The sequence below is a fragment of the Fusarium graminearum genome, chromosome 1, assembly GCF_000240135.3.
Source record: "Fusarium graminearum PH-1 chromosome 1, whole genome shotgun sequence".
NCBI classification, from domain to species: Eukaryota; Fungi; Ascomycota; class Sordariomycetes; order Hypocreales; family Nectriaceae; genus Fusarium; species Fusarium graminearum.
This window is the reverse complement of record NC_026474.1, coordinates 8,876,396-8,900,325: the sequence shown is the minus strand read 5'-3', so window position 1 is coordinate 8,900,325 and position 23,930 is coordinate 8,876,396. Positions and strand designations below refer to the sequence as shown.

The following is a 23,930-nucleotide window of genomic DNA, read 5'->3' as shown; positions in this document are numbered from 1 at the left end:
CCCTCCCCCCCCCCCCAAAAAAAAAGAAAAAAACTTATCGGAGAAAAGACTTGTGAACAAGCTTTTCTGGTTGTAGGGGAGGCAACGTGGTGGTTTGAGCAACCTACCTACCGACCTAGTAGGTAATCATGAGTTGTGAACCACTGTTGCCTAACTTGGTAATTTGACCTGCTCACGTCCTTCTACAAATACCGGCCAACCAACGGAACCTACTAATTATAACCTGAACCCTTTCAACACTCTACAACCGTGTCTACAACCTACCTATCGATCAAAAGTATCCGTAAAACAAAGGAAACCAGGTTATTATTAAAACCCAAAAGCAAATTCAATTCGCCGCCCGTCCTTCAACAGTCGCCCTTCATGTCGAACAGCTCGAACCCACGCCATGGCCAAGGGACGCTGGAAGCGTGGCTCTCGAGAGGATCATCGTCAAGACGCGCTGACCCCACGCCTGGCAATGTGTCTTCAACAAGACGTGGTTCAGCAAAGCCTGGCTACCGCAGCGGCCGGAAGGACCCGTTCCGACAAGGTGCAGCGCTGGCAGCCGTAGCTCAAGAGACCCGGGCAGTGCTTCCCAGCATCTTGGACCAGTTGCCGCATATTGATGCAACAAAGGCCGAACGCCACTTTTACAGCACCCTGCCTCGTCTGAATGCAGCTGATTGTCCACGGAGAACAGCCTCGGGACAAACAACGATCAGAGTTATGAACGATGACAGTTTCAACGCTGCCATTGCCCTGGACACCACCAAAGGACCTACCTCAGGCCGTGTTGCCGTGTTGAACATGGCCAGCCATGTCAGTCCTGGCGGAGGATGGTTGAAGGGAGCACGGGCTCAAGAGGAGGCCTTGTGCTATCGAAGCTCGCTGTATCTTTCACTACATCGACGATACTATCCTTGGAAGCAGCGCATGGGTATCTACACCCCCAACGTTGTCATAATTCGTTCCGACCAAGAGTCTGGCAACAACCTCCTGATGCCTCACATACCACCTGCAAAACTCCCGGTTGTCAGTGTTCTCAGCATCGCCGCATTGCGCACACCTCCTACCGCCAATGTTGTCAAGCAGGTACAGGGAGGTTCTGTTACCGAGACTGTTTTTGCAAAGCAATCTGACCGGGAGCTCACCAAACTCAAAATGAGGCTTTGTCTCAGAATTGCGGCGCACCGAAATCATGGATTGCTTGTGCTCGGTGCTTTGGGATGCGGTGCGTTTCATAATCCACCAAGGGAGGTAGCTCACTGCTGGCTGGAGGTGTTAAAAGAGGCCGAGTTTCAAGGTGGTTGGTGGGAGGAGGTATGGTTCGCCGTGTTTGATAAAAAAGGGGAAGGTAACCTGGAGATCTTCGAGGAGGTGCTCCATAACGTCTCTGTCTAAGACTGCACTTGGGAGGTGATGAAGGGCCTCAGTTCAGTATTATTGCCTAGTATCGTCAGATCGAATAAACACACATCTAGTTGCTGAACACTCTGCCGCCGTCCGTGTTATCGCCCCAAGGATTACCAAGAGTTCCGCTTATGCAAACGTCAACATCAACTTAATCATTGACAGGTAGCTTTCTTCAACTCGTCACGCATCTTCTTGGGCGAAAGAAATGACTATTTAGCTGCTGAATACATGCCACTCATAATGATCCTGAGTCAGCCCCACCAAAGCATCTATGAAGATGATGTGGAGCAGATCCAGTACCGATGATCTGGGCCAGACCAGGCCCTGCATGAACGGTTGTTAAATACTCTGCACTGTAGTTATAGTCCATAAACGACTTCAGCTGCTATGTAGCTGGTTCGCTTCTTTGAAGACTGTACCATTTCAACGGGAATGAGACATGAAAAGGACATGGTTGGAGGTTGGACATTTGCATGTTGGCGTTCTTTGATCAGGTATCGCCATGTGGCGCTAATATGGCATAATCGATGTCGATTTAGTACGCCTAGGTATTGAAACAAATTCACTCTTCAAAGTTCAGGCCATGAGTTTGACCTGAAGAGATAGATACAGCACAGGCAACTTCTCATCTCCCCAGCCGTGGATATCTCAAAGCGCGAGACGCTAGCCAACTCCACTGCTGCACCACTTTTATTGCCTTTTCGGTGGTCTGCAAACTCTTCGTGGTATTTTTCATGTCGTGATCGGCAATGTGTATGGCGTTCTAGGACAGCCGCAGGGTTTACACGCCACAAAGACTGTACCACACCCAATATGCATAATAAACTGCATCCATTGCACCACTATCTAGGTATTTATACCTGGGTTTTCGCGTGGGGGAGGTTCAACACTCTGGGTATTATAGCTCAATACCATTGGATCTTTGAAAATTGATAGAGAATGCACTGGACAAAACCGCATTGCACAGCCAGGACTAGACCATAATACTTCGAGCTTTATATCCGAATACCTAGCCTTGCAATTACCTAACTTGCTGCCACCAGACAGGACTCAAGAACCTAATGAGGATAGCTTCTCGAGAAACCCATCAACAAGCGGGTCGATCCCTACTCTGAATGCAGAGCCTTATCCTCGCCTGCATTAGCCCAGCGGGCCTTTAATGATGGCAAAATGGTAAGCAAGCAGGCACGTCAGTACTACTGCAGCCGCCTACAACTCTATATCGACTTTTCTTTGCATTCCCTTGCACGTGGTTGCAGTAGTTTCATTGCCTACCTATCTATATCTTGGTCGCGGATCTGTCACACTTTTAAACTCTGCATTTCAACGGTTTATCTCTTGGTTCTGCCATTCAACTGGTCTAATTAGGCGATCAGTCTTGTTTTAATTCACCCTCCTCAAAGAGGCTGAGATAGCCTGTTGTAACGACATGGCTTTCCCCCACAACAAAGACGATGATGTCGTCGCCGGCGATGGCCCGTCTGCGTATGACAATTATGACTCTACGCGTCTCAACGATACGTCCGAGTTTGGTTCGATAGACCCTGATTCTGGTGTCAAGCGTGGTCTAAAGAACCGACATTTGTCCATGATGGCCTTGGCTGGTATTATTGGACCTGGACTACTTGTTGGCGCAGGCGGTGCTTTGAACGTTGGAGGACCAGCTGCGCTGTTGATCGGTTTCGGTGTTGTTGGTAAGCTGCCCATCTTTCTATACAGTGATAGCGACAAGATATCGTTTTGGAGCGAACCTCTAGAAATTTCTATAGTCATATCCTTGAACTCTCACTGACTTTCATAGGCATCATCGCATTCTGTATTATGCAGTCTCTCGGTGAAGTGACGACGCTGTATCCTGGTGGAGGCTCTTTCATCTCTCTTGCTGAGCGCATGGTAGACAAGTCCTTCTCCGTCGCTGTAGGCTGGAATTATTTCGTCATCTGGGCCGCTGTTCTCGCCAACGAGTACAATGTTATCTGCAGTATTCTTACCTATTGGGGACCTGTCGTTCCTCTCTGGGGCTACTTCCTCATCTTCTGGACCGTTTTTATGGCATTTCAACTGCTTGGTGTGGAAGCCTTTGGCGAGGCAGAGTTCTGGCTTGCACTCATGAAGCTACTGGGCTTGACGGCATACTTCATTTTCGCTATTATCTACGCCGCTGGTGGCTTGGTTGGCCAAGATGAACCCTTAGGTTTCAGATACTGGAGTGACCCAGGAGCCTTCAACGGAAATGGCTTCCGTGGTGTTGCTGCAGTCTTTGTGTTTTGCGCCACGTTTTACTCTGGTGTTGAGTCCATTGCTGTAGCTGCAACTGAGACTAGAAACCCTGGTGTAGCTGTTCCTCAAGCTATCCGCCAGGTTTTTTGGCGTATTATCTTTGTCTACATGGGATCCGCTCTCTTCTTTGGCATCACCTGTCCTGCTAATGCGAGCGGACTTGTCAATGGAGGCTCCAAGGCTCTGCAGAGTCCCATGACTATTGCTATTGAGAACGCTGGCTGGCAAGGAGGTCAGTGCACTACCATTTCTTGTTCACTTATCTACTGATACTAACTTATTGCAGGTGTTCACCTTATCAACGCTTTCATTCTTCTGACTTGTTTATCTGCCATCAATTCATCCATCTATTTCGGCTCTCGAACTGTTTTCTACATGGCTCAGTCTGGCAAAGCCCCCAAGATATTTGCCTGGACTAACAAACGAGGCGTCCCTGTATGGGCTATCCTTATCACTAATGCCGTTGGCGCCATCTCCATGATGAACGTCTCTACTGGCGCATCCAAAGCGTACAGCTATATCGTCAACTTATCGGGTGTTAGTGCCTTCCTTGTTTGGGGCAGTATCTGCTTCATCCACATTCGCTTCCGTCGGGCCTGGGTTGCTCAGGGTCGAAGCCTTGATGAGCTTCCCTACAAGGCGTTGGGATTTCCCTATCTTGCTTGGTTTGGACTGGCGGCATGCATCTTCCTAGCTCTGGTCCAGGGCTGGACAACGCTGTCACCGTTCGATGCTGGTAACTTTGTAGATGCTTATATCCTGGTGCCTCTGTTTGGTATCATCTATGTGTTCTGTAAGATCTTGTGGCGTGGGAGCGATCCACTGAAGCGAAGCTGGAGCATTGATCTTGATAGTGGAAGAAGGACGGACTTGGATCAAAAAAGCGGTCCGACGTCAAGAGACCTGCCAGGGCAAATGCCTTGGTGGAGGAAGGTATGGGCTTGGTTCTGATCTCAGGGTCAATGTTATGTTCCATTCCACTTTGGATATCAATACTGTCGTACCTGTCGCTTGTATATAACTTGAGTTTAAACAAATACCTGATATGTTCTAATCTGATTTTATGTTGAACCAGTTTGATTTCGTTCTTACTTTGTTCCCTGGTTTTTATGTATAGCATTATTCAGAGGAACGACGGTGACAAACTCTCTCGGTATCGGACTGAAAGTCACAGCCATCTCTTTCCATTCTACCATCGCAATCTCGGAAATTTCACCGCCGGAATTCTCGGGCGTTCTTTGGAATCTCGCCTCTGCGATGGCAACAGCGTATGGATGCCTGCCGCTGCAATCTGGCGGCATAGCGTTGGCGATGTGCGATGGGCAGTACTGAAAGGGTATGTTGATCATGACCACCTCAATTCGATACTCCGGGTCTCTGGGCCATGATATTCTTTTGTCGACGATGGCATTCATCGCAGCGCTCACAAGATCATGGGTGATGTAGAGTGGGTATTAATTTGGGTGAGCAGGGCCCAAAGGTCGGGGTTTGCGTCCAAGAATGGAGCGAATTTTGCTGTAAAGTGAAGGCTTTGACATTTTGAGTTTTCAAATGTTGAGATGGGGTCTGTAAACTGTCCGTAGGAGAAGTTGAATATAGGATTTGGTTAGAAACAAAACTTGGACAATCTTCTTGGGTTTTATAGAAACTTGGGAGTAGAGTTTGACATTAGTTTATGTTTTCAAATATACTTTAAGCATTTGGCTATTTATTTATGTGCGAATGGAACTGTATGTGTTAGTTTGTACTGTGAAAGGTATGATGATTCTTGGCTGGTCCTTTGCAGAATATGCTGTGACTTCGATGGCTAGTAGGTAGGTAAATACGAGATAGATGAAGACATGAAGAGTACCTGTCTACTATCTATAAGTAGATAACGCTTGATGCACACTATTTCATATTATGCTGTATAGCATTGGTATGTCTAGAGAGTGATTAATAGAGAACAGCATATTTGATATAATTCCCTTGTTGCTTTGCTTTTTGCGTTTCAAGTCTATTGGATTCATAAACGAATAATTGACAGTTGATATAGATGTGTTTCAAAGCACCGAAATCGCACTTATTTCCGTACCGTTCTTTTATTATTCGAAACAACGCACAACCACTAACCGTTGACTCCCTCCCACGTCTGGTAATATCCCATCCAAACATGGAATGAAGCTATTCGCAGTAACATGTGATAATACCCTACTCATGAGCCGGACTTATTGATTCCCCGTCTTTCAGGGGCATTACAGGGGTCCGTGCGGGGAGCTATCGAGCAGGCTGGTGCACAAGCAAGCAAGACATACAGTTCCTGTACAAACTGCTGGAGGTCTATGCATGATGACAGCACTATAAACTGTCTTACTTCAAGTACCGGTACTTTGAGGCCTCTCGACAATCTTATCGAAGTGTAGTAGTCTAGACTTCTTGAAGCTGCTTCTCAACAATCATCATCACGATCGACATCTGACTTATTAGCCAAGCCCCTCGCTACAGCATCCTAGTGAATGATTACCGACCCGACCGTCCAGGATAACACATCCATCACCCTTCTTTCCTCTCCAACCTCACACACGTCATACGCATACGCTCTCCTCACCAAAAGCTCCTTCAAGCCAATCGGTTGACTGTCACTATCGCTATCGTTATCGCTGTCGAATGCCTCAACCTGTACCATGAAAATTGGTTCAACGACGGCGCCTTAAGCATACACGTCCTTTATCTATCGCGATCAGTACCTGCAGCATTTATTTCGCATGCGTCAGCGATCCGTTCGGTCCGATCACGATATCCTCGGCCCCCAAACTCAATCCATCCCACACATCGTCCCTTACGTTGCGACCTCGGGAGGTCGAGTGAGCTCCGACACGGCCGGTTGCAAGTCGAATGAATGCAACCTCTAAACCCCTTCCTGGCCGCCTTCTTCAAGAGCTCCCTCCCTAGCCAGTGTACGCCGGTTCATCACCATATCCTACTGGTTCCATCGACGGATGTTCTCCTCACGTTCCGCGAGACCGAGAGCGGGACTGCTCCTGCTGAGGTCATCGCCTCGGAGGACTTCCTCGCCAGCCATGTCCTCCGTGTACCAGCACCGAATGGTGCTGCGGGAAGCAAGGATGGGAGCCAGAATCTGCGGGAAGTGAGGGGCAAGGCGAAACAGTTTACGACTCTGAACGGAAAGAGCGTGGTTATCAAGGATGCTTTTATATATAGCAACAAAGGTACGCAGCTGAAATGTCATTCAAAAGGATAACCATGCTTATCAAATCCAGGCTTCAAAACGCTCGCGCAAGCACAACTCCTTAACGACATTGTTTTTTATCCAGACGTCTTTGAGCCGCGGCAATGGCTTCTCTACTACATTTCGAGACCTCTCGTGGGTATTTGGGAAGAAATCAAGATCGTCCCTGCAGTCCTCGTTCCTGGCGTACGGAAGCGCAGGATTCCCGATCAGAAACAGACACCAAACGCCGAGTCGACCGAAAATGCTGCGCCTCGGAAGAAGGATATCAGAAGCTTCCATGACCTCTTGAATAACTTCCCCATGATCGCGCGCCAAATGCAGCCTGGCCTCGAGAAACTCTTCGTCGAGTTCAGCAACGTCTTCCGGAGCCCGCTACCACCTCCTCCCTCAGCTGAGCACATTCCGGACCCGCCGAATGGGCCCATCGCCAATGCTGCAAGACGAGCTCGGTCGAATAGTGCATCAGCCAATATGCGCGACGAAAGTAGATTGCCAGTGACCGAGAACTTTTACGCCGAGGACGATGAAGATATTATGAGGGCGTCTCTCGAAACCGCTGTTACAGCTGCTATCGACCTCTTCCAGGGAGTAGACAAGCAACAGTTGTCTCTTCTGGGCGCAACTACTGATCTAACAGGACCTCTTGTGGAGAAGTTGATTGAGCGCTACGTTACGGAAAATGTTCACAATCAGCTGTGGCCAAGACTCAATGCTCTCAAGAGGCCTTACGATTTGGAGCTGGAGGCAAAGATTAGAAAGATGCAGTTCATCGATATTTCTCAGCTAGGTATTGCCATTGACGGCGGCTCGAAAGCGAAGCACGACCTTATCATTCAACTTGGGCCAGCTGTTGATGAGTTCAAGAAGATCTCCGTTGCTAGTTGCCCACAAGTCATGCTGGATCTTTTACTGTCAACGATGAAGATTGTATCACAGCTAACCGACTCATCAAAAGCGCAGGCAACCGCTTCTGATGCATCGTCGGAAAAGCCTATCATGACTGTCAACGCGGACACCTTGGTTTCGTTTTTGCTTTATGTCGTCATACGGTCACAAGTCAAGCAGCTACAGGCTCGGTTGATCTACGTCAGGAACTTCATCTTCATCGATGATGTAGACAGTGGCGAGCTAGGCTATGCTTTGAGTACATTCGAAGCAGTGCTGGCGTATCTTGTTCTGGACTCGGCCGGGTTGCGACGGGCCAGCAGGAGAAACAAGGCTCTTTGGGAAGCAGCAAAGACAGGCACCTTGGACGACCTCAAAAAGATCATGGAACCTGGTTCAGGCGCTGCTGATGATGACGAGTCGTCAGAATCGCCCTCGTCAAGCCGCCGTCCGTCGATGGCATTGAGTCTTCAAAACGACACAAGGTCGAGGTCGGCAGGTCCTTCAAGATCGAGAAGATCCTCTTTACGCCTTTCGTTCCATGATCAATCTCCGTACGAACATTATTCTCATGGCTCAGGTCTAGGTCATGTATTTCCTTTTCAGGCGGAGGATGAGCACGAAACACGTTCGCACGATTTCACGATACCAGTCCGTAGAGTGAAGAAGGTCGCAATGGATACTCGAAGCATATCAGGTGATTCCGAGATCTCATTCCACTCTCGTACTGGAAGTATTGGGACGATCGGCAGCGCGTTGGAAGGGGACATCTCAGTGGCTCGATTGTCACAAACGAACAACTCGTTCGGAGAATCGGTTCTAATGATGGCCATCCAAGCCGAACGAGGCGAAACATTAAAGTACCTACTCTCTCTGACAGACTACTTCTCTCCAGCATATGTTCTCGATGATATGAACAACGAAGACACTACCTTATTGAGTGCCGCTATTCAAATAGGGAATGCGCAAATCATTGATCTGACCCTCGACTTTGTCATAGCCTCGACAACTCCCGAGCAACTGATCTCATATCTAGCGCAGCAAGATATCTGGGGACGAAGTTGCGCTCACTATCTCTTCAACGCTCCTGCACTAATCAGCCGGGTCGGACACTTAATACCTTGGCGACAGCGAGATAAGAACGGGCAAACACCGCTGTTTGCTCTCTGCCGCTCTTACGATCACAAAAACTATCTAGATATGGTTGAAGCAGGGCTTAATGCGGCGGCATTGGCTCAGCATGACGGTCTGCCTTTGCATGTTGACGAACATGTCGACAACAAAGGGAATACGTTATTGCACATTGTCAGCAACGCAAGTCTCGCCATGAGGATACTTCAGTACTGTGATGTTGATGTCAATGCAACGAATGATAAGAGGTTCACGGCGTTGATGGTGGCCAGCAAGTATGGCAGATACGACATGGTCCGCTCCCTGTTTGCCGACCCAAGAGTAGATGTGGGCGCCAAGGAGATCAGAGGCCTCACCGCGGTCGAACTGGCCAAGGATGATGATGTACGAAACAAAATTGATGATCTTGCCCTGTTCAGCATGCCACCCGGGCTAGATGCACGCATCACTGGTGTAGTCAGGGCATTTTTTGTGGAAGACGCGACTGTGCGACTGGTGTTAAAATCCGCTGCGCCGACAGACCACGACAGTTATACGGTAACGACCAGCCGTCGTTCACTTTCGGACTTTGAACACTTACCGAATCTTCTCGCGCTCGAAAATCCAGCGTCGTGGATACCATCCCTTACCGATGTGCGATCTCCGTTTCAAATACCATCAAAGCCTTCACGGGCCATTCTTCGAGATATGCAAGCTCGGGCAGACTGGTTTTTGAAGATAATGCTTATGCATTCAACATTTGCCACTCATGAAATGCTGTGGGAGTTTTTCTTGGTGCCGGAATTGCAACTGGATATGATGGAGCAACGGACGCTTCTCAAGACAGAGACGCGAGCAGAGAAAGTGCGAGACGAGTACGAGCCTGTGGAGGACGTGAGAGAAGTGGAACAGTTCGTCAACCATGCGCGAGAGATGATTAGAAGCGTGAACTACTCGACTAAGAGTGCAACGAGACGCGCCAATAATCTCGGACTGGTTGCAGCAGGTACGTATACTCGGTGAACGATGTGGTCCAATGATGTTTTGTCAACTAACCGGCTTTCAGACATGTACGATTCGTCAGTGCTGCTTCATCGAGCTGTCTCGACTCTTCAGTTCCTACCTCCTAAACACATTGAGGCGTTCGAGGCATACGTGCGAGCTATTGTCCCTACCCAGTCAAACCCGCAGGCGAATCTTCACTCGTCATTTTTGGCTTTGCAATCTACCGTTCAAGCACTATTGGCGTCCCTGTCTCGACCACCATCCATCATTTCCGAAATGAGGGCGGCCAAGCGTGAGGCAGACAGAAACTTTAATTCTCTTAACAAATCCAGGTGGCCGCTCGGCCTCTTGGATGACACTAGACAGCGACTTTATGACGAGAAGGAAGAGCGGGCGCGGAAGTCAAGGGAAGAAGCCGCAAATCTTGCGAGGGAACTTCGATACACACAACAGACGGTGGCTGGAGAACTGGCAGGGTGGCAGGACCTACACGAAAAGATGGGTCGCCAGGCTATCCGGGAGTTTGTCCGTGGGATGGTGGTGCAGGAGAGAATGAAGTTGGATGGCATGTTGAGGGCACTCCGGAAGGTGAGATCCGATGGCCAGGGTCCAGAGTTGACTAGAATGAGTAACGGGACAAGGTCACCAGTCGTCCCTCGGCAGGCGGCAGAGCCTGAGGCAGCCATGATGAACGAGACGGAAGGCCGTGGTGATGCTTCATAACGACGAATAGCATCAATTGTGGATACAGAGTTTGTGGGATAAGAATCCAGCATAAAACACCATACAGAGTAGAGACGCGTGATATTCAGATAATTAGAAGAGACGCGTCGAGCATTGGTGGGGCACAGATTGGTGTGCGCTAAGCCGAAGCTGATGTGCATGGGTGTCTTGTACGAGGAACAGGAGGCGCATTGGATGGATGGATGGATGAACAAATAATACCCAGTTGGCGAGAACAATGGCCAAGACGGTTCCTGTATCACACCTGTTGATTATTTACATATTATACAAGCAAGCCGAATTCTGGAGAATGCCAGTAGGAAAGTTGAGATTAAATGGAGGTCTAGTTATGACTAGAGAGATAACTATTCATCACAATGAGATCAATGACATGATTCTTTTGAGCGATGGTGGTAGAGCCGCAAAAGATAATCGCAAGACTCTAAGGTGTCGAGGTTGACATGAGCCTGTGATGCCGTTCTGAGGCAGAAGGTACTTGAGGGCAAGAGACCCACCTCAAGAATGGAAGTACACTACGGAGAGGCACAAGACGCAATGTTACACGCAACTCCAACGAAGAGCGCGGAGCGAGGGCAGAGGCTCGAGGGGCTAGAGCGAGAGTGTGACATGGGTGCACGCGTTGAGCGATAGTCAAGCCTAGATCAGCAAAGACAAGGATTGGAGATGGAGACTTGTAAAATGAAACATGAAACACGAAGCGGGAAGAGGCAAGAAAATGCACAAAGACTCCACATCCACGTTGGCATAGTTAGTGCTTGGACAGCCTGTGCATGCATATTCTTTCTCCATATTCCAGAGCCACTCATTCTCTCTGAGCCATCAGATTTTCGCGATTCTTAGCTGGACTCGATGCCGATTGGCTCAAGGCGCGTGGGATCCTGGCGCGTGTCTACCAGCGAATGAGAGGAGAGAGCCAGGATCGCGAGAATATCTGGGGTTGAGACTTTTTGGAGTTGAGGCTGTGTAAGTCAAATTTGGTTGAGTTGGCGATAACGAGCAGACAAAAGAGCAGATAATTTGGTGGATGGAGAACAAATTTCCGTAGCCGCGGAGTCATGGTGCGACGGTGGGCTTTTTAATACCAAAATTATCTATTCATATCTGCTGCTCTACTCTTTTAAGCGCCCGCTGTTGTATGTGTGTTTTAATATTAGACGCCGGGCGGTTAACAGCTCAATTACAGTTTTCGCTTGGCCGAGGCCACTGAAACCCGGTAAGAGAAGTCCGCTTCTATTCTGAGACTGAATAGGCTCATGTCATCTCATCATTATCCATGCTGTGTGGGAATGTTTGAGGTGGTATGGGGGACTGGCCTTGACCCTGTAAGTAATGAATGATAGATACATACATACATACAAGACTGACTTCTGTCTGGGGAAAGAAGAGAGCCATGCCCGGTTGTCCCTGGAGATGATGAACTGGTATAGAACGCGATAAGTAAATAAAAAGTGACTATATCCGTACGACACGGTCTTTCAATAAAGAACCGCGTCCTCTTTCAAGACTTGTAGTCTTTCGCGTTCTGGTGTTTCCATGCTAAAATATGCCGAGTCCGGGATCTAAAAATGAGTCACAAGCGCTGGGCCATTCAACGGCCAGGCTTGTGCAGCGATGGGATCAAGCCGAGAAGCACTACCCTTGGCGTGGATCATAGATGATAGTTGAGGGACTGGGGTAATGCCGTGTTGCACAGTTTGGAGTCTTTCTCGCACTCATACATTCGCTGTCAAGCAGTAGGGCGCTTACAGTGTCAATGCGGCCTGACCAATCATGGCCTCTACAACTTACACCTCGTAAACCCCAAGCGCGTCCGCGATAATTCCCATAGTCTTTTCCTCTTTTCCTCTCTCTCTCTTTTCGTGTTTCAGAATCTTCTCTTGCGTGTTCCCAATGAAAATGTTTCTTGTTTCGTGCGTGGCAATCGTGGGATCGGATGGGTCCTATGCCGGGGAGCCCAGTCTACGCATCTCCAGCTCAGCCGCCCATCGCCAACCATTGCTTGCCTTGGTTCATTGACAACATAAGAAGACGGCCTCTCCCTGGGTCTCTTGTCTGTCTTTCCTCCATCATTATCATCGTCAGCCTGTCTTTTACCAATCATCCCCGTAACTCCTCTCTGTTTGCATTTGTTATTGTTGGTTTGTGATCTGGCATCACTCACTCCCATCAACCCATAATTATCAGAACAAAAAAGCTTCACAGCAACATTCACAAAGCAAAGTCTTGCTGGTTTGAGGCCTTGCTCCTACGAAACTCATATTCTCTGTTTCATCGTCAATTCCACGGAGCTGGTCTCCCTAACCCCTGTCCATACACCAATAGACACACACAAAACTAATACAACCAACATAATGTCTTCGTAAGTCAACCACACACCAAGACTATCATACTATGCAATGTCTCTAACATCATCTCAAGTCTATCAGTCGACATGCCTTTCGACTTCACATTCCCCTCTGCCTCTATTGAGCGCCCAAGTCCCCCTCCTGCCATGTCATCACTGCCCTTTGACCAGGCTTTCCTCGACATGGCATATGCATCAGCCTCAGCCTCTGCTGCTGGACATGTGTCTAGCCACTCTCGCTCTTCATCAAAAGCCTCAATCTACTCTGCTGTCTCTGTTGAATCGGATCATGACTCTCTCTGCTCTCGTCTGACAACGCCCCCTCGAGCATCTCCTGCCGTTCGTCAACATGGTCCTCTTCTCCTCCCCAAGATCCGCTCCCAGGACCAGGATATTGACGCCACTCCTACCCCTACCCCTTGTGGTCACTACCGCATGATGACGCCTCCTGCTCCCAACCCTTCTCGTCACTCACGTAGCTACACAAACCCAGAGTCTCTTAGCATCAACTTTGACACTCCTGGCTCTATCGCCTCTGTCAACACATCCTTCTCCAGCCAGCCTGACGACTCTCTTTCTGCTTCACTGCTTGCATCTCCTGCCAACTTTGCCACTCATATCGCTGGCCCCTCCCACTCACGCCGTGCCTCCAGCCTGGATGCCACCGCGATCGACCGCTATGGTTACCCAACCTACCGTCAGATGCCCTCGTTCGCCTCCGTGCTCCCTCAGCAGCAATCCGACTATGGCTTTGCTTCATATAGCTACAGCCCTAGATCTCAGTCTCCTCTAGGCCTTACTGCTACTCCGGATCCCACCCCCAATACCAACATATTGAGCTTCCTCACCTCAACCAACCCTGCTGCTTCGCTCGTCCGCCACATCTCGTTCCCTATGCGAGATGCCGCCACCAAGCACTTCTGGTGGGATGTCCGCAACATTCGATCTTGGTCATCGTTCAATGCTTCTGCCATACTCTCTCTCCCTGGTGCCTCTGCCCTTCTTACAAACCCAGTTCCCGCACCTCTGCTTCCTCAGCCTACCTTTACTTCTCGTAACCCTGAGACTGAGGCTCAACTCCACTCCATTTATGCTTCGTATTACTTACCCAAGCTGAACTCAGCTCTGGCCATGTCTTCTACTCGTCCCCTGCACCTTTCAGTGCCTCCCAAGACCAACGGCATGAACGATCTTGTCTTTGTTGCCAACGCCGCTGGGGAGTCCGCCACTGCAGCTGCTATGTTTGGTGGTAAACCCACTGCTCGCGTTGTTGGTCTGGTTCGCAGCTTTGATCGCTTCAACACTGGTATGCGCGTTGAGGGTAACATCAAGCGTGTTGAGTATCTCCGTGGCCTTTCAGCCATCCATCATGCCATGCGCGAGCACGGGTGCCGCTACGGCTTCATCCTCACAGAGATTGAGCTCATCCTTGTCCGAAACGGCACTGCCAATACCCCCTTCTTCGGAGATCTAGAGGTTACTTCTGTTCAACTTGCCGCTTCTGCCCCCGAGGGAGACGCCTCAACTGTGCCTCAGGAAACTCTTCTCACAGCATGCCTCGCTCTTTGGGGTCTGTGCCAGCTTGCTTCCGACGATACTCCCGTCGGCCACGCCCACTGGCGAGCTGAAATCGGCGCACCAGCCGAAGGAACCCGCCGCAAGGCCCAACCCAGAGACTCGTGGATGCCTCAACCTCAGCTGGCTGAGAAGCGCGAGGCCAAGCGAAGCCGCGGATGGGTGTGGCCCGAGGACGCCATTGGTCGTAAGGAGCTTGGAAAGAGAGGCGTCCGTTATGGTGGTGTCTAGGGGCCTGGTGCCTTCTAGCAGCATGATAATGATAATGATCACGCGAGATGAACGGATGATTGGGAAGAAAAGACATGATGATAATGAGAAAACAATCTTCTTGGATTTGTAATTCGTTTAGTATTTAATGAACAAACCCCCTTTAAATCATTCAACTTCAGCATGCATTCGTGATCGCAACTTGCCCTGCTTCTAAGCACACCAGGTATGAAGATTCTCGTAAAGTTGTAGACGATGCCCTCATTATGAGCAATCCTCCACTTCTACACAACCATAAGATTCAATTCATTAGCTTCTGAGATACATGGGAAATAAGTCCAAAATCACAACCAAGCCACATGAAACCACCTCTCAGACATTATTGGCCATAAAGCAGGCGCTGAGCTTTTCCATTAGCGGCTTGATCATGCATATATACTAACCTATACGAACATTCTTCAACAACCTCAAAAGCCGTCATCGTATAGGGGTCAGTACATCAGTTTGTGGCTCTTCGAAGCACTGAAAACGCAAGTTCGAGTCTTGCTGACGGCAAAACAATAATTCTCACATTATTCTTTTGTCTTTTTTGGGGTTCGTGTCTTCTTGTGCAGGGTTTAGATGCCCCTCTCAACCCCACCATAATGGAAGGTGGGAGAAGTGACGACCATGTGGAGGGGTCAATTGAAGGAGGCATGTTGTCGTAGTAGGCATATACTGTTCTTTTTGTTACTTGTAGTAGCTTGGAGGGATGCTCAATGATAGAGGACCTGCAGAAAATACGCACACAACCGTCTCGTTCACTATATATGTTACAAAACATCCTCCGACTTGATCAAGGTAACATTTATGTGACGATCCTGTCTATAGGGTAAATTCATGCCATGCTCTGCAAGTTTAGTTGGACTTTGTCTCATGAGTTCCAAGGCCAAGCATCGCAGTGATCAGCAAACGTTAGACAAATGTGTATAAGACTTGTCAAAACGCAACAGTTGAGAATACATGACGGCTGACAAGGCGATAGCATCACCACAACGGCAGTTTGTTCTCGTTGCGTGAAACACTACAAGGCAGTATAAGGCAGACAGGGATCATAAACATCAACTTCACATGAGCATGGAATACACTGATTAATCTTCATCACATCGTTGCATTTAACTTTTTTTCTATAGAATTAAATACCGCAGGTGATATTGTGGGCTTAGCCCTTGGCAGCACCAGCCTTGAAGTGGACAATATCGCCGTCCTCCATGACGTATTCCTTACCCTTGGTCATGATCTTGCCCTTGGCCTTGACCTCAGACTCATCACCAAGTTCCTTAAGGATGTTGTAGTTGAAGACGAGAGCCTGGATAAAGGTCTTCTCGAAATCGTTGTGAATGACACCGGCGGCCTGAGGCGCCTTGGTACCATTGCGAATGGTCCACTGGCGGACTTCATCAGGTCCGACTGTGAAGAAGCTGCCAAGCTGCAGGGTCTTTCGCATCTGAAGAATGACCTTGGGCAGAACAGAGTCAGCACCAGCAGTCTTCTGCTCCTCCTTAGACTCAGCCTCAGTCTCGCACAGAGTAAGACGAGACTCATAAGAGACGGAGATAGGAATGAGAGGGTCACCCTTGGCATTCTCGTTGATCCATTCGACAATCTTGGGAAGATGCTTGTTCTTCTTGCGGATAAAGTCCTTTTCAGACAAGTTGACGAGGTAGACAACGGGCTTGGCAGTCAGGAGGAAAAGAGGGTTGATGACCTCAATCTGAATGAGCGAGTTAGCAAAGGCTCAATCAATATGTTTTCAACATGAATAGGTGTGAAGATTTGCAATCAGAGTAGAGTTTATCTCACAATGCCTCTAAGCGTTAATTAGGTGAGGCATTCGACGAGCTGGGATTAGATCAGGCCTTATGGCCTTTTGTCATCAGGAAAGCAGGATGTGGTAAAAGCAGAACGAAAAAAAAGTCTTTCTTACCTCCTTGGGGCCCCAGTTGCCCTTGCGGACATCCTTGCCATCGTTGAGCCAGGCAAGAACCTTCTCAAGCGTAGCTTGATCCTGGACGGCCTTCTTCTGCTCCAGACTCTGACCACCCATACGGGTTTTCTTCTTCTGGTTCTCGAGAGCCTTTTCAGTGAACTCGATATCCTTGAGTCGGAGCTCCTCGCTGATGATGTCAAGATCACGGGTGGGGTTCACGTCACCCTCAATGTGAATGATCTCGGCGTCATCGAAGCAACGAACAACCTGGAAGATGGCATCGACAGCGCGAATGTGCGACAGAAAAGAGTTTCCAAGACCAGCGCCAGTGGACGAACCGCGAGTGAGACCGGCAATATCGTAGACGGTCAAATTGGCGGGGACAACCGACTTGGGCTTGTACTTCTCAACGAGCCAGTCGAACCGGTCATCGGGAACGACGACACGAGCTTCCTCGGGATCGATAGTGGCATAGGGGAAGTTCTTGATGCTGTCAGCACCCCGATACTAAAGACGGCGGATGGCGAGGGGGCTTCATACAGCTGGGTTACCGAGGTTTGACTTGGTAATGGCCTGGAAGAGGGTAGATTTGCCGACGTTTGCTAGACCGACCTGGAGGTTCGGTTAGTACATGACTTTTGTATGTCATGGCATAACACGAGGTTAGCCAGGGAGGCAGTGACGCACAATACCACTCTTCAAGTTGTTTCCAGGCCTGCCCAGGGGGATCTTCTCCTCGACGACTTGCTTCTTGGGAGGCATCTTTCTTGACTTGGCGTAGTTACGATGTTGAACAAAGAATACTAGGCCTGAACGCGTGAATGGAACGTGTCCAAGAGCTGCAGAGCTGGCTGCGCGGGGTGCAAGAGGAGAGGAAGAAGCGAAGAAGAGAGATGATGTGAATGACTTCGTGTTGAAGTATTTAGGTTGGCAGCTAGCCAACCTCGGACGGCTTCGAGAGCGAGAGCGACGACGAAGAAAAAGGGAAGAGAAAAGAGTTTGAGGAAGAGAAAAAAGCTTTCACTTTTTATTTTGCGATGGAGCTTAGGAAAATGAGATGAGAATTTGTTCGTGACCCCACCTTGCTGGGTTTAGAGAGGTTGGGCCGTGCCAAGAATTCGGTTCTTCGGTAAATGTATTAGTCCGTGGGCAATAACGTCATTGGCTGACGAAAACAGCTTGGCAGACAGGTACAGTCAGTCTACTAACTGCGACCCGTGCGCGTGCAGCAAGACCCTGGATCTAGTGGACAGGCACGGCATGTTTTAGCATGGAGGTATCGGAATGTCACAGAACGAACGCTGTCGTTTTAGCCGTCCGTCTTTGGAAATATCTGATCCTAGAGGATTTTTGGCGGCTTCTGATCTCAGGAATAGACTCAACGCGGCCCGAACTCTCCGCCTCCTTCTCTGACATTGTTTCCTCTAGCTTTTGTTCTATTCATCAACCTTTCAAGTTAGATACCACCATCACTTCTTTGTTCCCCAAGAACGCCTGCTGTGGCAATACACTCGCCTACAATACCTGAGACCTACCTGAAATAGTACCTATATATCAAGCATAGGTCATTCGCCTGCCATTTCCCCAGCCCCGCTCAACTCATCAGCTGCGAATCCCAAAGCTGCTGCTTCGAGCCACTTTCGCCGTCCTGATAATTATAGTCGCAGTCAGAATGCCTCGTCCCAAGAAGAGCTCTTCGGTGAGTAGATCTCACCGTTCGACATTATCTTTATCCAAGACCGAGATCACCATTCATGTTTATGATCTACTGCCGGTAAGCAAACCTCACCAACTTCCTCATGCTAGCTTCCACGATCATGATGCTGATGCGCGCGGCATTGATAGCCCGGCCGATTGTCATCAGTATTATGGACAGTGGGCGCTTCACTTCTCCATTCAGGCGTCGTCATCAACGGGAAGGAATACGCATATGGTGGACATGACAAGCGGGGCCTCACTGGTGTGTACTGGACAAAACCGAAGACCGAACCGCCCGGAGGCACATTCCGATGCGAGATCCTCCACGGATTCACTCTTGCGACCGAGCAAGAGATTGAGGCAACTCTTCGAGCTGCTTCCGACGAGTTTCTCGGCACCTCATACAATCTTCTCACCAAGAACTGCAACCATTTTACCTCATATCTGTGCAAGCGGCTTACAGGACAATCAGGCCCAGGGTGGTTGAATCGCGCTGCTAGCATCGGCGTCGCACTACCTTGTGTCGTTCCCCGAGACTGGATCGAGCCACCCGAATATGATACAAGCGAAGGCGCACTGCTGGATGATTATGACAATTCGAACGAGACCACGGGCATGCTGAAATCAACAAATCCCCATTTACTAACGGATAGTAACGATGACAGTGGGGATGACGATTGGAATTCTGAGGATGAGAGGAGACGCGGTGGTAGTGGTAAGGGCAAACAAGCGCTCCGCGATACCGCCGGACGTCGCCTACCTCCGGCTGAGAGGGCACTGCGATAATTGAGGATAAATCAAGCTGATGCTTTTCAAGCGGAGTTTGGAGTTTCGAGGCACTTTGTTTAAGTTTAGCACGATACCAGTGGTTTGGTAGTTCGGTAGCAGATCGTTCTTTCGGGACTTGCAAACCCAAGCAAGTTTTTTTTTTTGTTCATTTGTATAGTACATGTCGTACAGAGTATAGTACATTCACTTTCATAACCTGTGCGGCGAAGTGATATTCTGGCTTGAACATATTCCCAAAGTGTCCAAATTCCAACGCATACCCCGGGCCATGTGGCTTACAGACGTCTGGGCTTCTCACTCCTGGTACCACCAAACTTGATCCTTGTCGAATCGGCCACACGCACAATCTTGTCTCGCAGAACCTTGCCCTCGGGGCTCATCAAGACCTTGAGAGCAGCCTCTCGTCCCTGGCCGAAACCTCGCATCACAACTTCCAATCGGTTCATCTTGACGGGCCATCCGGTGTGGATTAATCGCTCCAGGACGTACTTGGTAAGAGAGTAGGCGGAATCAAAGGTGCCACGGCGAGACTTGCGGAATCCAATATTGCCGGCCGACAGGGAAATAATAGGGTCGCGGTTGGGCTTGGTGCAGGTAATGTGAGTGTTGTGCTTGTGAGAGTAGATGTGAAAGTGGTAGGGTTCGAGGTCGTCCTCCTTTGTCTGCACCTTGCGGTGGGTTTTTCTGCCCAAGGCACTCGTATCGATGTTGGTCTTGTCAAGAGTCTTGAACACGAGACTTTGAGAGAGGTTGGCCATGGCACTGTTGCTGGTAGTAGACTGGGCCTTGGTCGTCTCTTGTGGGCCGTAGATGCTCTCTAGGATTGAGGCTGTACTGGGTCGGCTCCTAGGCTTGTCATCGCGGAGAGGAGTCGTCTGTGAAATTGATCGGACGGCTTGGACCGTAACTCGGGGGATTTGGAATAGCGACTTCGCCGCGAGGCGACTCGACAATGAGCGACTCATCTTGTGCGCATTGCCTGTCGTGGACTTGCGATTGGATTGGATTGAATCTCAAATGATCTGCCCGGCCAATTTTTACTTGCAGTTAGTAGCTCCCCACGCACTGGGACCCGATTGAAATTTCTACCGAGGCTTTACCGTCCGGTGCTCGTCTTCCCTTGACTTTCCGCCCCCGGACCGAGATCGCAAACCAAAATTTCCTTGGGGAATTCTACCACTTTCCACCGTCCGTCCATATTTCATACCCACGCTCCGTTCTTCTTTGGAGGGTTTCCTGTTTGCTTGTGTTGTTACAATAATGAACTCCCTCGCAAGAAAGACGGCCTCCTCGGAGCTTGCCCTGTCGCGGGCTTCTGTTCATGTCTCATCCGCTGGTAGATCTCCCGCATATCGCAGATTAGCATCCCAGCTCTCTCAGAATGCCTCACGCAACGGTGCCACGCCACAGAGCTCAATGCTTCCCGGATCTGTTCGATCTCCCTTGAGGTCTTCCTTCGTGCCCGCCGAGCTTCGCTGCACCCCCACTTATACAGCGCAGTCCCGCTTCTTCCACCTCTCTAGCCGTTTACACCAAGAGAAGCCTCAATCTGAGCAGAAGGCCTCGCCTCCTCCCCCCGCCGACGCAAAAGAACAGAAGCCAACAGACTCCGAGTCCGAGGCTAAATCTGAGAAGCCTGAGGAGGAGCAGTCAAAGAAGACTGACGAGGGCGAGAATGGCGACAAGGAAAGAAAGGAAAAAGAAGACGGAGAGGGCGAAGGTGAGGGCAAGGACAAGAAGAAGGAAGATGCCCCTCCCCCACCTCCCCACGGCGACAAGACACCTTGGCAGGTCTTCATGGAGACCATGAACACCGAATTCCAAAAGTCACAGGAGTGGAACGAGTCAACAAAGCAGATTGCAGCCTCCGCAAACCAGTTCGCCGAGAGTGAAGGCGTGCGACGTGCTCGCGAAGCCTATGAGAAGTCTACAGGTGCTGTGTCTTCGACCCTCGGAAAGGGCGCCAAGGCGACTGCGGGTGCCATTGGTAAGGGTGCTTCTTGGACTTGGGATACTTCGGTTGTCAAGGGTGTTCGAAAAGCCGCCAATGTCACTGGAGATGCCGTGGATAAGGCTACCCAGCCTATCCGAAACACAGAGGCTTACAAGAATGTCAAGGATGTGATTGATGACGGCAGCTCTTCACGATATGGTGGCTGGGTTGAGAAAGAGGAGCGACGGAAACGTCGAGAGGCACTCGACAAGCAGCGGGGTTACAAGGCCCCTGAGGCCATGGAGGAGGACATTAAGTGAGTATCCTTTGTCTTGATTGTTAGAATTGCTCTAACAAAAAGCAGCGCTGGTACTAGCGTAACTGTTCACAAAGATGCTGCTTGGAAGGAGGCCTGGAGAGACTTCCGCGATCAGAACAAGTACGTCCAGGGGCTTTTTAGCTTGAGGGGCAAGTACGACGAGTCTGAGAACCCTTTGGTGTCGACTGCTCGAAGCATCACCGACCGCATTGGAGGCTTCTTTGCCGAGAACGAGACTGCCATGGTTATCAAGAAGTTCCGATCCATGGATCCCGGCTTCCAGACGGAGCCTTTCCTTCAGGAACTTCGTGAGTACATTCTCCCTGAAGTGCTGGATGCCTATGTCAAGGGCGAGACCGAGACACTGAAGTTGTGGCTTTCCGCTGCCCAGTACTCTGTGTACGAAGCTTTGACCAAGCAGTATCTCCAGGCCGGTATGAAATCTGATGGAAAGATTCTGGATATTCGAAACGTCGACATTCTGCGAGCGCGCATGCTCGACCCCGGCGAGGTTCCTGTCTTTATCGTCACCTGCCGTACGCAAGAAGTCCACGTCTACCGCAACGCCAAGACGAACGAGCTTGCTGCTGGTATGGAGGACAAGGTCCAGCTCGTCACTTACGCGATCGGTATCACACGAGTACCTGAAGACGTCAACAACCCTGAGACACGAGGCTGGCGCCTGATTGAGATGCAGAAGAGTGGACGAGACTGGTACTAAAAAGTACGATCATTTCAATGCGGCGTCAGGGGTTGGGATCTGCATTTGTTGGATACTTGCGAGATGAGAGGAAGGGCGAAAAAAGGAGCATCGCCTAATGTGTTTTAATAACTGTACAATATGTTCCATCATGTGAAAATATCAGGGCGGGCTCTCGACACGACACCAACACCAATACCACACAACACATCAACACAAAACATGCATTTCTGGGAGAATGGATCTGGGGCTGATTATCAGCAAAAAAAAACAAAATGACTACCACGCCGCTCTGCTTGCCTTTGAAGGAGGCTTTTGTATGTATGTATGATTATGGAGGGAATAGGGGCATTGGGCCGGGCATCATCAGTGGCGGGAGGAGCATAAGGACCATAGACAGGCCCAAAAGTTGCCTTTGTATTAGAGGCTATTCCAATCTATCAAAGCGTGTAGGCGCATCGCCTCGATGTACTGTGGAATCTGCAGCGAGTAAAGTGTCCTGTTCAGTCCCGGCAAAGAGGACGATCTACAGTTGCCCTTGATCTCTCTTCTTCCTCAGGATACTTCTGACCGCCATCAACTCTTTCCCTAGCAGATTCTCGCCCCACGATCCCCTCGCGGCCTCTGCGTCGGCGGCCTTGAACCCAATACCCCAAACAGGATCAAACGGACTCGCCTCGACAAGCTCTCTGTCACCTGTACGGAGCAGCGTATCGAGTAGTGACCCCTCGAGCGGGTTGCCGCTGGGTGAACCCTTTTTGTACCCCTTTTCCGAAATAGCACGAGTGAATTTGAGAATGTTGCCGTGTCGTACAATGTCACAACGATGCTTGAGCCATGTTGCTTCGTTGAAATTTTTGACCTTGCGTCCAAGAGCTTTCACTTTGCGAGGTGTTGCTGCTTTTAGCACTTCGATGGCTGTGTGTTCATCTTTGAAAAGCATGGCTTTTTGGAACATCATATAACTTTGGCACTGTTAAGTTCCATCCAGATTTGCACTCGAAATACTTACTGTTCAGCGGTCTTATACCTGATCCTTTCATCCTTGTCATCGCGGAACGGACAGTAGTACCATTGCGAAAGATACCCGGCCTCTGGATCAGACTCTTTCCAAAAGTAGACCGGACCGGGATCGGCGGAGGATGCCATTCTTTGTGAAGGTGTATGGTATCTTAACCTTCTGTGATGTCTCGAACTCCTATCACGTCTTGCCCTGGTAGAGTATCGTGGCCGAGTCGTAGTACCAGCGTAACTGGGGAACAGAGGGGCAGGGAATAGCGAATGAAAATTGTCAATACTCAAAGGATGCCGAGACATGATGTATTTATAAGAATGTTACAAATTAGGTTGGGCTTAAGAATGACTCTTCGCCGTTGAGTCACGGGGTTACTGAGAGGTTAAGTTGTACATGGCTCAATATGAATGAAGAAAACTCAAGGGAGAATATAAAAAAATAGGTAGGCATGGAGTGTTTGCGAAGTCGCACCTCCTTTCTTTGGATAACGCATTTCTTTAAGCCTTTTCGCGCAAGTGTGCCTTGCGGTAGGCAGGTACGGAATAGGTGTCGCCGCCTTGACATCGGTAAGCAATGATGGTGAATCTCGGCCAAAACGTGCCTCTCTCGTCGCACACTGCATGCGCAGGATCGAGTTGGATTGTGCGAAGTCGGGGCCCAGTAACATAAACTTTGACAGAGTGTTCTGTGGTAACTGTGAACTTTGAGGTTGTCCCGTGAACAAAGA

At 49.6% G+C, this 23,930-nt stretch overlaps 10 protein-coding genes and 1 non-coding gene across 11 annotated transcripts; 7 read left to right on the top strand and 4 right to left on the bottom strand.

Annotated features, from left to right (window-relative positions):
• Nucleotides 1-259: 259 nt before the first annotated feature.
• Nucleotides 260-1,383, top strand: FGSG_02768 (uncharacterized protein; the record flags this gene model as incomplete). Its single annotated transcript, XM_011320433.1, has 1 exon — nt 260-1,383. Exon 1 carries the CDS (start codon nt 364-366, stop codon nt 1,381-1,383), a length of 1,020 nt encoding a protein of 339 aa, XP_011318735.1. The 5' UTR covers nt 260-363.
• Nucleotides 1,384-2,824: 1,441 nt separating this feature from the next.
• On the top strand, nt 2,825-4,626 carry FGSG_02767 (general amino acid permease AGP3; the record flags this gene model as incomplete). Its single annotated transcript, XM_011320432.1, has 3 exons — nt 2,825-3,089; nt 3,197-3,907; nt 3,962-4,626. The coding sequence occupies 3 exons, from the start codon at nt 2,825-2,827 to the stop codon at nt 4,624-4,626; spliced, it is 1,641 nt and encodes a 546-aa protein (XP_011318734.1).
• Nucleotides 4,627-4,763: 137 nt separating this feature from the next.
• Nucleotides 4,764-5,090, bottom strand: FGSG_12198 (uncharacterized protein; the record flags this gene model as incomplete). Its single annotated transcript, XM_011320431.1, has 1 exon — nt 4,764-5,090. The coding sequence occupies one exon, from the start codon at nt 5,088-5,090 to the stop codon at nt 4,764-4,766; it is 327 nt and encodes a 108-aa protein (XP_011318733.1).
• Nucleotides 5,091-6,553: 1,463 nt separating this feature from the next.
• Nucleotides 6,554-10,660, top strand: FGSG_02766 (uncharacterized protein; the record flags this gene model as incomplete). The annotated part of the gene is made up of 3 exons (XM_011320430.1): nt 6,554-6,884; nt 6,936-9,908; nt 9,969-10,660. 3 exons carry the CDS (start codon nt 6,554-6,556, stop codon nt 10,628-10,630), a joined length of 3,966 nt encoding a protein of 1,321 aa, XP_011318732.1. The 3' UTR covers nt 10,631-10,660.
• Nucleotides 10,661-13,002: 2,342 nt separating this feature from the next.
• FGSG_02765 (uncharacterized protein) lies at nt 13,003-14,801 on the top strand (the record flags this gene model as incomplete). Its single annotated transcript, XM_011320429.1, has 2 exons — nt 13,003-13,010; nt 13,070-14,801. 2 exons carry the CDS (start codon nt 13,003-13,005, stop codon nt 14,799-14,801), a joined length of 1,740 nt encoding a protein of 579 aa, XP_011318731.1.
• Nucleotides 14,802-15,253: 452 nt separating this feature from the next.
• Nucleotides 15,254-15,335, top strand: FGSG_20556. The gene has a single exon. It is a non-coding gene; the product is annotated as a tRNA-His (tRNA).
• Nucleotides 15,336-15,912: 577 nt separating this feature from the next.
• Nucleotides 15,913-17,793, bottom strand: FGSG_02764 (uncharacterized protein). The gene is made up of 4 exons (XM_011320428.1): nt 17,437-17,793; nt 17,290-17,361; nt 16,747-17,232; nt 15,913-16,533 (listed from the first exon to the last, which is right to left on the bottom strand). Exons 1-4 carry the CDS (start codon nt 17,509-17,511, stop codon nt 15,982-15,984), a joined length of 1,185 nt encoding a protein of 394 aa, XP_011318730.1. The 5' UTR covers nt 17,512-17,793; the 3' UTR covers nt 15,913-15,981.
• Nucleotides 17,794-18,421: 628 nt separating this feature from the next.
• Nucleotides 18,422-19,233, top strand: FGSG_02763 (uncharacterized protein; the record flags this gene model as incomplete). The annotated part of the gene is made up of 3 exons (XM_011320427.1): nt 18,422-18,448; nt 18,488-18,523; nt 18,595-19,233. The coding sequence occupies 3 exons, from the start codon at nt 18,422-18,424 to the stop codon at nt 19,231-19,233; spliced, it is 702 nt and encodes a 233-aa protein (XP_011318729.1).
• A 146-nt stretch (nt 19,234-19,379) lies between these two features.
• Nucleotides 19,380-20,256, bottom strand: FGSG_02762 (uncharacterized protein). Its single transcript, XM_011320426.1, has one exon. It carries the CDS (start codon nt 20,199-20,201, stop codon nt 19,512-19,514), a length of 690 nt encoding a protein of 229 aa, XP_011318728.1. The 5' UTR covers nt 20,202-20,256; the 3' UTR covers nt 19,380-19,511.
• Nucleotides 20,257-20,652: 396 nt separating this feature from the next.
• Nucleotides 20,653-22,636, top strand: FGSG_02761 (uncharacterized protein; the record flags this gene model as incomplete). The annotated part of the gene is made up of 2 exons (XM_011320425.1): nt 20,653-21,485; nt 21,534-22,636. 2 exons carry the CDS (start codon nt 20,653-20,655, stop codon nt 22,207-22,209), a joined length of 1,509 nt encoding a protein of 502 aa, XP_011318727.1. The 3' UTR covers nt 22,210-22,636.
• A 78-nt stretch (nt 22,637-22,714) lies between these two features.
• Nucleotides 22,715-23,337, bottom strand: FGSG_02760 (uncharacterized protein; the record flags this gene model as incomplete). The annotated part of the gene is made up of 2 exons (XM_011320424.1): nt 22,715-23,153; nt 23,201-23,337. The coding sequence occupies 2 exons, from the start codon at nt 23,335-23,337 to the stop codon at nt 22,715-22,717; spliced, it is 576 nt and encodes a 191-aa protein (XP_011318726.1).
• Nucleotides 23,338-23,930: the final 593 nt, after the last annotated feature.